Below are 13,419 nucleotides of genomic sequence, written 5' to 3'. Positions count from 1 at the left end.
CCTCAGACACATAGATGACACCACCCTTATGGCAGAAATTGAAGAAGAATTAAAGAGCCTCTTGATGAAAGTGAAAGAGAAGAGTGAAAAAGTTGGCTTTAAATTCAACATTCAGAAAACTAAGATCATAGCATCCAGTCCCATCACTTCATGGCAAATATATGGGGAAACAATGGAATCAGTGAGTTTATTTTTGGGGGGGCTCCAAAATCACTGTAGATGGTAAGTGCAGCCATGAAATTAAAAGATTCTTGCTCCTTGGAAGAAAATCTATGACCAACCTAGACAGCATATTATAAAGTAGAGACATTACTTTGCCAACAAAGGTCTGTCTAGTGAAAGCTGTGGTTTTTCCAGTAGTCGTGTATGGATGTAAGATTTGGACTATAAAGAAAGCTGAGCACTGAATAACTGATGCTTTTGAACTGTGGTGTTGGAGAAGACTCTTGAGAGTCCCTTGGACTGCAAGAAGATCCAACCAGTCCATCCGAAAGGAAATCAGTTCTGAATCTTTGGAGGGACTGATGCTGAAGCTGAAACTCCAATTCTTTGGCCACCTGATGTGAAAAACTGACTCATTGGAAAAGACCCTGATGCTGGGAAAGATTGAAGGCAGGAGGAGAAGGGGACAACAGAGGATGAGATGGTTGGATGGCATCACTTATATGATGGACATGAGTTTGAGTAGGTACCAGGAGTTGGTGATGTACAGGGAAGTCTGGCATGCTGCAGTGAGTGGGGTTGCGGAGTTGGACATGACTGAGTGACTGAACTGAACTGAAAGTGTTCACTTATTTATTTTCTGACTAATTATTAATGCTACAGTAGCTCTTTTCTATCATAACTTTTATTGCCAATATAAAATCATAGTATCAGTTCAGTTCAGTTCAGTCGCTCAGTCATGTCTGACTCTTTGTGACCCTGTGAATCACAGCACGCCAGGCCTCCCTGTCCATCACCAACTCCCAGAGTTCACTCAGATTCACGTCCATCGAGTCAGTGATGCCATCCAGCCATCTCATCCTCGGTCGTCCCCTTCTCCTCCTGCCCCCAGTCCCTCCCAGCATCAGAGTCTTTTCCAATGAGTCAACTCTTCGCATGAGGTGGCCAAAGTACTGAAGTTTCAGCTTGAGCATCATTTCTTCCAAAGAAGTCCCAGGGCTGATCTCCTTCAGAATGGAATGGTTGGATCTCCTTCAGAATGGACTGGTTGGATCTCCTTGCAGTCCAAGGGACTCTCAAGAGTCTTCTCCAACACCACAGTTCAAAGACATCAATTCTTTGGCGCTCAGCCTTCTTCACAGTCCAACTCTCACATCCATACATGACTACTGGAGAAACCATAGCCTTGACTAGATGGACCTCTGTTGGCAAAGTAATCTCTGCTTTTGAATATGCTATCTAGGTTGGTCATAACTTTTCTTCCGAGGAGTAAGCGTCTTTTAATTTCATGACTATTAGCATAGTGTTAAAGGGTATTGGCTTTTAAGGGTCCTGCACCAGGATTGTCATTTATTGCTTTTGCCATGCTCAGCAACAATTTGTCCTCAGATATTTCATCTATAAAATGGGAATAATGATTTTACTTATCTTGCAGTGATTTTCATGAATAAATGAGAAATTGCATTTGAGTGCTTTATGCATTATTTTGGTACAAGTTGACTAGTAATATGCATTAGCTATTAATTCTCTCATTAATCAGTGAAATATACATTTGTAGTCATTCATGGGAAAACTGACTCTCATTTTTTTAATGTATTCATTTATTTTATCTTTTTAAAGATACTTTATTGTATATACTATGGAGAAGGAAATGGCAACCCACTCCAGTATTCTTGCTTGGAGGATCCCAGGGATGGGGGAGCCTGATGGACTGCTGTCTGTGGGTTGCACAGAGTCGGACATGACTGAAGCGATTTAGCAGCAGCAGCAGCATTGTATGTACTTATTAAATGTGAGAAATTACTATATAGGATGCTAATCTTCTTTGAGAAAAATCGTAAAGCTTAGTGTGTTTTGTTTGCTTGGGTTTGTTTTCTGTTTTATTCAGCCATACATATACAGGCATTGTTCTCCCTCAAACTCCCTTCCTATCCAGGCTAAAACTGACTCTCATTTAAATCTTGTTATTGTTCCTATTGCAAAATGAATTCCAAGTTGCAGTGTGCTGAGAAGAAGAGTGTGTGTGCTAAGTCACTTCAGTTGTGTCCAACTCTTTGTTACCCTATGTAGCCCACCAGACTCCTCTGTTCATGGGACCCTTGCTCTAAAACCTCTTTAAAAGCTGTGCTTCCCTGACGGTGCACATTTCTATCCTTGATATCTTCGAAGATAATTCTTTCTCTTACCTGCCTCTCTACCTTTTTACTTTTTCTCTTTGCCCGACCACTTCTCTACTTTCTCTTATTTCCTTTCCATTCTCTCTCAACAATAATGGTATTTTTAACTCTGCAAGATGTAAAAGATACTATTTAGGTCAGCTGTTATTCTTTCCACCTTCTCTATACCTTCGTTTTAGCTCTGAGTTAAGAATCTGAGAAATGATCAGACCAAAATCCTCAAAAGAGGACAGAGAAGAAACCAAAGAAATATGTGAATATACGGTTGAAAACTCCTGTATTTCTTCCTTACTTTGTAATTGTTGGATATTGATCTAATTACTTCTAAAACGGCATACATACATTTATTCTGTATTCTTTTTTATTCTGAATATTGTTTTCAATCTTAGGTAATCGTGTTGTTACTCTGTAACATTAAAATCACTAGTCAGTAGTCATTTTCTAATTTGCTATGTGAAATGAAGGAAATTTGGAGAATTTTTTGACATGTGGCCAAATTTCACATAATTATTTTTAATTACAGAAATTATTTTTAGATATTATATTTATTGTACATACACACGCAATCCTCCTGCCAAACTGAATTGCACAGTACTTTGCCAAGAGTCACAATATGGCTAAAATTAAGCTTTATTAGATATAATAGGATGAGATGGCCTATAAGTGCTAGAAGACATATTTGCTTTAATCCTACCCAAAGAGTCGGACACGACTGAGTGACTGAACTGAACTGAACTGAAGTTAAAAGAATGATACATTATTTTGCAAATCCCAGTGGTAAAGGCAATTGAAATAATACATGAGGCTTCTTGAAGGAAAATGGCTTTCTGGTTAAAATTGTACTTTTATTTGTCTTTTCTCTTCAACTGTTTGACTCCTTCAGTTTGTAGAAGAAGTCTATTTATTTTAGCAGTAAGGTCGATTGAATTTCTGCCAAGTCAGTATACTCCCCTAAATGATATGTCAGAGGGAATATTGTTTCTCAAAAGTCATTTAGAAAGCAGGATTTTTATATAAGTAGGCTCTTTCATTAGTTTTGAATTAAATCTGAGCAATTGCTACTTATATTATGGTACTTTCCTAGATATCTTGTGGAATGTGGGGGTCCTGAATATTGAGTGAGAATTCCCTTTGGGATTTACAGGGCCTACATTTGATTCAGAAAATTGAAACAGATATAACATTTCTGTCTAAGTTTTTTGGGAAGGCTGATGTCTTTCTGCAAATCAAATATTTTATGTAAAATAAGCAGACTGTAGAGAGTAGGGGTACTCAGGTACTCCTAAGATAGAAAGCAGGGAAAATCATCAAGGTTTTAAGAGTTCTCAGGAAATAGAATCTTTATTTTCTTTTCTTCTCTACCTCCCGCAAAACACTGGAAAAAAATAATAATCAGTATCTTTGACTAATTTCTCACCCATGATCAAGATCTTTCCTTCTGTTCAGAGGGAAAGCTGAGTTCCATTATGCCACAGCAGAATTGCCTCAAACATATCCTAAGTTTTTAAAGACTGACTTGATGTTTTATCTAGTAATAGACATTTAAAAAATAATATTGAATCCTGTGATACCATTTTTACATTAAGCAAACATTCCTCATTAAAAAAAATAAACTACGAGGTGTACCTAGTTATTAAGTATAATTAACTAATTGTCATGATGATGCAATTTTATGTAATTTCTTTTGGAGGCATTAAATGGCATTAAAATTTAGATCTTAAAAAATGACCAGCAGTAGGGGTGGTGGATAATATACTCTTATTGAATCTTTGCCAATTTATTTCTGTGTTGATTAGAGCTTGATTTAGTTTCAAAGAATGAAACGTGAAGGTACTCATTTTTCTTTACAGTGGTGGTCACATGCTAATGATCACAACAGGCATTTTTCTTCTTAATTACAAATCATTTCAACTGAATTTTTATGTTCATGTAAGATCACTTTGTGATTAAGGAAAAGTATGAACTTTGCATATTTCTAGAATTAGAACAGTTTTTTTCTTTAATATTAAATATAGCAGCTACCCAGCATATTTGCTCCCCTTTGTTAATTAGCATTCTGTTCATGGAGTAATTCATTATTTAAGGTTACTTTGCAATCATTAGTAGCAGACTTGCACATTTCTTATAAGGCAGGTCAATTTAATAATTTTCTTATTGCAAATGAAAAATTCCAGGTTAGGCACCAAAACATTCAAAGCATTAATGACTCCTGCATATGTACAATCACTTATTCTGTAATGTATTGCCTAGCATTTAAAAAGCTACTGCAATGTAGTGTTCTCAGACGATCTGAGTGAAAAGTTATTCTTTCTCTTTAACACTTAATGGCCATGAGAAGTCTTTATAGGGACTAACATTGCTGTATACAAAACCTAAATATCCTATAACACTTTGTGTAATTGTTAACCTAGTCAGGCAAGTGGTCAACACAAGAGTGGCAGAAGATGTCAAGGTGACATGGCCAAAGGCAGCTGGAGAAAGTCGGGCCAGCACAGACCTTCACCGAATAGGTGCACTGATCACATCAGGGATACACTGCATCAGAGCAGATAGAGTCTGCAAATAGAAATAAAGCTGTTTCAGTCAGTCTGCCTAAAGAAAGGGCTTACTGCAAAAGCAAGGACTTCAAGTGACTCTTCTTCCCACAAACATCATGACTGGAGTTTGGTCAAGAAGAATTGAGGGCTCATAAAAAGCAACACAGTTAGGGCATTTGTGGTGATGTGGATGGACCTTGAGAGTTTCATATAGAGTGAAGTAGGTCAGAAAGAGAAAAATGAATATCATATATTATCACATATATATGGGATCTAGAAAAATGATAGTTACAAAGCAGAAATAGAGACGCAGATGTAGAGAACAACAGGGAAGAGAGGTGGGATCAATTGGGAGATTGGGATTTACACATATACCCTGTTTATACTATGTCAGAAATGGATGACTAATGAGAATGTACTGTGTACCACAGAGAACTCTTATTTAATGCACTCTAGTGACCAGAATGGTAAGGAAGTCCAAAAGTGAGGGGTCATATGTATATATATGGCTGATTGATTGTGCTGTACAGTATAAATTATTATAATACAGCATTGTATATATCCAATCTATTTTATTTATTTTTTTAGGTCAATTTTATTTTATTTATTTTATTTATTTTTTTTGTTTGTTTTTTTTTTTAAATTTTAAAATCTTTAATTCTTACATGTGTTCCCAAACATGAACCCCCCTCCCACCTCCCTCCTCATAACATCTCTGTGGGTCATCCCCATGCACCAGCCCCAAGCATGCTGTATAATACAGCATTGTAAAGCAACTATTTTTTGTTTGTTCTGTTCAGTTGCTCAGTCATGTCTCTTAGCAACCCCATGGAGTGTAGCACGCCAGCCTTCCCTGTCCTGCACCATCTCCCGGAGCTTGCTCAAACTCATGTCCATTGAATTGGTGATGCCATCCAACCATCTCATCCTCTGTCATCCCCTTCTCCTCCTGCCTTCAGTCTTTCCCAGAATCAGGGTCTTTTCTGAACAGTCAGTTCTTTGAAACAGGTGGCCAAAATATTGGAGCTTTGGCTTCAGCATCAATCTTTCCAATGAATATTCAGGGTTCACTTCCTTTAGGATTGACTGGTTTGATCTCCTTGCAGTCCAAGGGGCTCTCAAGAGTCTTCTCCAATACCACAGTTCAAAAGTATCAATTCTTCCACACTCAGCCTTCATAATGGTCCAACTCTCACATCTATACATGACTACTGGAAAAACCATAGCTTTGACTAGATGGATCTTTGTTGGCAAAGTTAAACCACCTCCCACAGCATGAATGCTACAAATAAAAGAATAGTTGTTTAAAGTGAGCAGATTTTTGATCTCATTACCTTCTGCTTAGTTGGGGAGATCTGGGATGGGGCTTAAAGGGGTTTTGAAGTAGCAATGAAGTAGGAACAGAATTTGGATTTTGTTTAAAGGGTTAAACTGAGCCTTCAACTTTGGTAGATATCTTTGATCTGTTTTGTCACTGGTTGCCTCTACTGAGGTCACTGTAATTCATAAACAAAATAACCTCAGTCCAGAAGACCTCATCTGTTCTGTCAGTTGCCCTCTTCCATTGAAGGAATGCCAAGAGGGACACGTGGAAATGAGCCAGCCACCTGGGACAAGGCTCCGGTCTTGCTCTGCCTTGGACTTGCTGAATTAACTTGGAGAAACTACCTAAGGTCTTTGGAGTATGGCTTTTCAGTGAAATTGATGAATTAAACTAAATTAGCTCTAAAGCTCCATTCTAACTCTACAAGTCAATAGGCGTAGCAATATCCTGTGTTCACTATTCTCAAGGAGATGATTACCTAAGTGTTCTGAAGCTGGTAAGTGCTTTGTGACTTACTCATGATTTATTTCTAGAGAAAATGTGTCCCGGAGGGGGCTGAAATAGAGAAAGGTTGACTGAAACCCATTGATTCAATGCCTAAATGAAGCATTTTAGACATGTCTCTGAGACTGAAAGAATTTATTGATATGGATTAAGATCAACTGTCTTTCAAAGCAGCAGGTGCTGAAGCTGCGTGCATGCTCTGACAAATGGCCTCACTCACACTCCTGAGCCTCCAGTTATGCCACTGAGTAGCCTCCAGGGAAATGCCCCCATTCCTCACCAGCATGGCACATCTCTCCTTACTTTCCATTAGCCCTAATGTCCAACAGTCAATTGACTGACAGTTAAGTGTTTATCAAAAGGGACCTTAGAGGACTTAACCTCTCACCTCCTCAAAATCATCAATAGCCCTCCAAAATAAGCCAAAGAAACATAATATCTGTAAAAGCATTGTCCTTGACATATGCAGTTTCAGGACAAGTTCCCCAGTTTCTTACCTACTACACTGCCAATCCCAAAGCTTAACTGCCTTCTGACAGTTAAGCTATTCTGGAGCTTCTAAAGAGATTTAGTGCACATCTACTCAGAGCCTGGGGATTGCACTGGTGGATTGGCCAGTTTCAACTACAGGACCCAGCATCAAGTTCAGTGATTGTGGCAGCAAGTGTCTACTGAGTCATGGAGCTGAGAGTTTGGGGCATCTTCTAAACATCAATCATCAGATCCTTCAGGTCTAACTGGTGTTACAGGGAGACAGCCGTGGCAAAGAGAAGCAACAGTAGAGCATATCCAGTCTTGTTGAGGCGCATGGACTCATGAACATTTAATATCAATTCACATTGGAAAATGGGCTCCCTGAGGACAGGGATCTTGTCTGTTTCACTCACTAATCTGGCTTCAGCATCTAAAAGAACCTCACACCTTCAGTGTTAACTCATGGAAATACTTAGCTGTGTAGTTTGAATGTCTGATGAAGAGGCCACCTTGTGCAGTGGTCCACAGCACAGCTTCTGGGGCCAGACCATTTTGTTCCAAATTCTGGCTCCACTGCTCACTGATTGGGAATGTGAGCAAGTGAGTAAATCATGTCTCAGTTTACCTATTTTAAATTAAGACTAATAATAATACACATCTCAAAGTTATGCAGGTTAAATGAATTGATGTTTATAACCAGTACCTGGTATGCACAGTAAATTTTTATTAAACAGCTAGATTAATCAGTTTACACTCTCCACTTCATTTTCCATCATTGACTTAGGCTTTGGTTTTGGAATTAAAGTTTGAGTTTATGAGAATACATGCTAACCAAACATGGGGCTGGGCCCAGATCCACTTCTGCCTTAAGACCTCGGGCTGTGCACCTTTCTATTTATGCAATGCTCTAAAGCATCTGTTTCCAACAATTCTGTTAAAATGCGACTTGACTTAACGCTTCTTGACTGAGAGTTCCTTCAAAGCAGACAACTTCCAATAGGGCATGATTTAGACGGGTGCTCAGTAGTTTTGGAATTACTGTGTGATGCACTCAGTGAATGGTTGCCTTGTGATTATTTTACTCTTGGAGAAGGAGTTACAGACTTCTGCCTCATCTCTCAGATTCTTCTTTACCTGCGTGCAGTCTATCAGTGTCATATATACATCCGTAGTTCTGGTTACCCCATCCTCCCCACCCAGCTGTTTTCTTTAGCCCAGTCTCTGAGCATCAACACTCCTCAGCTTCAGGAAAACCTTTTACTCTCCCCCAATATCTGTTCTCTCTTCCTTTGTTTATCTTTTCCACATGGCTTGCAAGCTTTGACATTTACATTAACAATCTTGCTTTTGTCCCTCTGCTGCTGCTCCTGCTGCTAAGTTGCTCCAGTCGTGTCTGACTCTGTGTGACCCCAGAGATGGCAGCCCACCAGGCTCCCCCGTCCCTGGGATTCTCCAGGCAAGAATACTGGAGTTGGTTGCCATTTTCTTCTCCAATGCATGAAAGTGAAAAGTGAAAGTGAAGTCACTCAGTTGTGTCCGACTCCTAGCGACCCCATGGACTGAAGCCTACCAGGCCCCTCCATCCATGGGATTTTCCAGGCAAGAGTACTGGAGTGGGGTGCCATTGACTGCCCCTCTTTAAGTTCTCAGTTCAGTTCAGTTACTCAGTCTTGTCCAACTCTTTACAACCCCATGAATTGCAGCATGCCTGGCCTCCCTGTCCATGAAAGAAATCAGCCCTGGGATTTCTTTGGAGGGAATGATGCTGAAGCTGAAACTTAATACTTTGGCCACCTCATGTGAAGAGTTGACTCATTGGAAAAGACTCTGATGCTGGGAGGGATTGGGGGCAGGAGGAGAAGGGGACGACAGAGGATGAGATGGCTGGATGGCATCACTGACTTGATGGACGCGAGTCTGAGTGAACTCCGGGAGTTGGTCAAATCCTTTTGATAAACTAAAAGAATTCTAAAACTTAAAGTGATAAACTCAATTGCTCACATTCCCAATCAGTGAGCAGTGAAGCTAAAAGAATTCGTTGCAAACAAACCATTATTATTTTCCTTGGCAACCTTTTGTTTTTCCCATTTACTCTCATAAACTCCTCAAGCCCCTCCATTGTTCACTAGAGACACTTCTTTCCCAATGGGTTAGCACATCTCAGAGATAGTATTTTTTTTATTTTGCTCTTGCTTTGGTTTACATTCAAAGTTCTGCTGATCAGAGCTGTGATTTTTTTTTTTTTCATCTCTGTCTGCATCTTATGTAAAGGTGAGGAAGCAAAATAGATCAGGCATTTACTACCCTATTGTTTCATACCAGTCTCCATCTTTGAATTATTTCTGATCTGCTTAACTGGAGAGAAGTGCTGCCGGGGTCCAGCCCCGGTGGATCCAGGGAATTCGAAGGGTGGACGGCGTTGGCGTGGAAAGACTTGTTTATTTATTGATATAAGATTAGATTAAGAAACTATAGTGTAGTAAGAAGATTAAGTGGAGGAAGAGGGCTGAATAACTTGGTTTACGCGGAAGACCAATAAAATTCCAGGAATTTGCACCATCTATGTTGGGCCACCGGCGCCCACTTGAATATCTAAGGGTGCCTCGCCTTAAGCTCCCTTTCGTGCGGGTCTTTACAGCCAGGGCAAATAAGTAGACCTGGCGAGCCTCCGCGCCCCAGATGGAAATTCAGCCTGAAATTAAAGTAAAGAGCAGAGGGAAGGAAAGGGAGAGAAAATGAGAGAGAGAGAGACACGGGGGGAGCCAGATTCCCAAGAAACCAGGCCGAGACTAGTCTGAGAAGCTGGTCCGAGAAACTGGTCCCTCCTTTATTGTTCAGAATGCCTTTTATACTTTTGATAAAACATGGAGATCAATGGGTAACACAAAGTTATGCAGCGTTAGCAGTCCAGACTCTTATCAAAACCAGGCTTTTTTCTCTGCATACCTAATTGTATACACAAGTCTTAGGTAATTTACATCATCTTCCAGCCAAAAGGGCCAATTAACATTTTACAGCCTTTTTTCTGATAAGGGTTTGCCAACCACAAGACTTATTTGTGTTGATCTTCCCAAGGTCTGGTGCCACTCTCAGAAAGCACTAAATAAAGTTACATTCTTACACAGCAAGGATACAGCAACTTATAACAAGTAGAGGGAGTAAAGTGATTTACAGCAAAAGAGAAGCAATTAACTCAAAAGTCTAGTGTTGCTAACATCAAAACTACTATGTATCTTTTTTTACATCCTGCTTACATTAACATCCTTCCAGGTGCCTAAGAGATAAAGAATATGGAGGTCTGGCAGCAATCCTTGAGTCAACAGTGAAAACCCTCTACCAATATAATTTTTAACTCTTTAGAAAAGGCTCTGTATCTTTAAGATGCTTTTAAGCTTTGTGCCTCTCGCAGTTGGGGGGCTGTAAGCAATTCACAAGCTGTAAGAGGTCTGGGGAACCCGTTAGGCAGGCTAGAGAGCTATCAGAGGGGTTTAACTGAAACATCCCTTTCAAATGCAGAAGACTAAAACCCTGAATTGACTTTTTCCCAGAGAATATCAGAAAAGTGGAAAAGCAGAGCACAAAAGCTGGCAGATTTTTGTTGGGGTACATGCTTAGGAATTTCCAGAGGGGTCCCTGAAGTCTGAGCACGCCTTGCGTATGTCAGCTTCCTTCCTCATGACCTTGTCACAGGCGGGATTCCTCACACTGGCTCCCGGCAAAGTGCTATATAAGAAATATTTCAACCATAGTACAAGACAATCTGTAAGATAAAACCATCTGATCTTAAATCATTGGTTCACGAACTCTGAATTGCTCTAAAACTTGCTTATGCGGGATCACACTGTGCAAGTGTAGCTATGCATTTGGGTGTTCTTTTATTGGGTCATTTTGGAGTATTGCTATCCATGCTCCTAATATATTATAATCTCCATATGAATCAGGATCCTGTCTTCTTCATCTGTGTATTTCCATGGTTCCCAGAATGGGTCTGCCTATAGAGGACACTTGACAAGCGCCACCACTGGACAGATGGGTACTGCCTCCCACAGTGACCCACTTCTGGGCCTTCTCTGGGTGCAGGAGCACATCAGGAAGAACTGGAAGTTTCCTAGTTGGCATTCCCTGTGGCTCCTCAGGCACTCCTTGTGCCTCTGGGTTGCTTCACTAATGAAACTGACTTCCAGGGGCTAATTCTGAAGTCACAGATCCTGATTTTTCTTCTTATTCTAAGAGCCATTTTTCTTCTGTGTCTTCAGGAGCTCCACCCCTCCGGGGAGTCATAGCAGTAGATTGGTTATGCTAAACACCCCACCTCGGGGTTTGATTTTGAATTTTTCACAGCAACTCAGTCATTTGTATAGTTGAGATAGACTCATCTTGAAGCTTCACAGAGCCACTTAATTTTTTTTTTAATTCATAACTCCAGATAATTTGTACCTAAATCTCTAGTCCTCTCTTGGATTCCCAGGGAATACTCTGTCAAACAGAAAATTTAAATGCATGCCCTTTGTCACTGTCTTTTCTTGCCTTTCTTCACCCCAAATGCTAATAATGTAGAGCTAAGTAGCACATATTGGAAGAATGTTGATATTTTGTTTGCATATAAACTGTTTAACCACAAAGCTGATGTGAGCAAGGCAGGTACACATATAAAGACAGGAAAAATTCTAGGGATGTTCAGAGAATGTGACTCAGGCCTTCTTTTCTCATCCATGCAGTCTCTAGGCCTGTGGCAAAGACATTATGTTTGGGACCTGCCCCTTCGGCCTCTCAGCTCTGCAGTACCCCTTGCTCTACAGACTGTATAATGTCTTCGTGGTCGGCCTGGGGCCTGTGCGTCCATGAAAACTGCCGTGATCCTCAGGGGAGAAAAGGTGAGTGCCTTGTTTACGTGCGCTTCATTTCCTTCCAGTGCACACAGGTTTATTCTGGTTGCTGAAAAGCTCCTCAAGTTTGCTTAGGGCAATATTTGTCTATAAAATGTAGATAACTAGCTCTGAAAGCATTCAGTTATTAAGGAGACCTTGTGGATACTTCTTTGGAGCACAGTATCCCACTGTAGTTGACCTTTTAATTAGGCTTATAACTGATAAAGTGATTATTATGCAAAAATGATGTAACTTAACTCTGAGAGACATTTGGTGCTGACCAAAACACCTAAGGGGCATTCAGTTCACACCAAAACGTCCTTGATAGTTTCTCCTGTCCAAAACATCCATCAGCATACTTGGGCCATGTTGCCTAGGTTTGGTTGGGAGTAAATTTCAAGGACCTTTTGCCTTGCACCAAATGTCTTACGGATATTTTGGACCAAAGCAGATATTTGCTAACCATAATGTAATGTTTTTAACATATAATGTTTATACTGCAGAAATTAGACATGGTTTCTGCAGTCACATCAAGAAGCAACTGTTTTGTATATACGTTTTATTTTCAGATTTCCAAAGGCTGAATCACATGCTCAACTTGGTGTTATGGTTCAGATTTTCATGAAGGGCACTTCTTATTGTTTCCTTTTTTGATATTGTTCTCAAGCTTAAACGAAACTTTCAAACTTTGTGTCCTTGTTTAACTGTGTAGGTGTCGGCAGTCTTGTTTTCTTTTGTTTGCTGTTATATACACATCTGCATCTTCAAACATTCATCTTTGGTGACATCTTTTATTGACCTTTCAGTTTGTATTGATATCATGGCAGTGCTAGAAAGAAATATTACCTTTAGTAAGAGAAATGAGATCCAAGGGCATTCCACAAGTTTGGTTGTGTTAAGCACTAATTCCTCCAGCTTTCATATGCAAAGAAAAACCTAATGTGGCCAGGTGCATGATGCTACAAAACTGGTGCCATCAGCTTAATTCTATGTCCGTTTGAAAATCCACATTTCAGCACTCCCCAGAGGGCTCACAGGCATACATGGGCATATCTAGGAAAATGGGGAGATATTGATTAAAGGGTACAAACTTCCAGTTATAAGATAAGTAACATTTGAGGATCTAATGTTCAGTATGGTTTACTGTAGTTAACAGCATTATATTATGTACTTACGTTCCTAAGTGAGTAAATCTTAAAAATACCCACCACACATACACATGTAAGGAAACTTTTATTTTAGGTAATAAATAATATAGAAAGAAGTATCTTCCTTAATAATTTCAGGAAGAGTCCTGGAGTTGAATCTCATTGGCTGCTTTGTGACTGCAGGATGTAAGACTGACCCAGCCAGGTCCTGAGCCTGTGGCCCCC

General features: G+C 40.0%; 1 protein-coding gene across 1 annotated transcript in view; it reads left to right on the top strand.

Annotated features, from left to right (window-relative positions):
- The window catches only part of THSD7B (thrombospondin type 1 domain containing 7B), a 910,123-nt gene that overhangs the window by 302,765 nt on the left and 593,939 nt on the right, over window positions 1–13,419 (top strand). Inside the window, exon 5 of the mRNA XM_068968986.1 lies at window positions 11,897–12,052. Coding sequence (XP_068825087.1) covers window positions 11,897–12,052 — 156 coding nt within the window. The remainder of the gene's footprint in view (window positions 1–11,896; window positions 12,053–13,419) is intronic.

The sequence above is a fragment of the Capricornis sumatraensis genome, chromosome 3, assembly GCF_032405125.1.
Source record: "Capricornis sumatraensis isolate serow.1 chromosome 3, serow.2, whole genome shotgun sequence".
In the NCBI taxonomy this organism is placed as follows: domain Eukaryota; kingdom Metazoa; phylum Chordata; class Mammalia; order Artiodactyla; family Bovidae; genus Capricornis; species Capricornis sumatraensis.
Note: the sequence above shows the minus strand (reverse complement) of the source record. Positions and strands in the feature narration are given on the sequence as shown.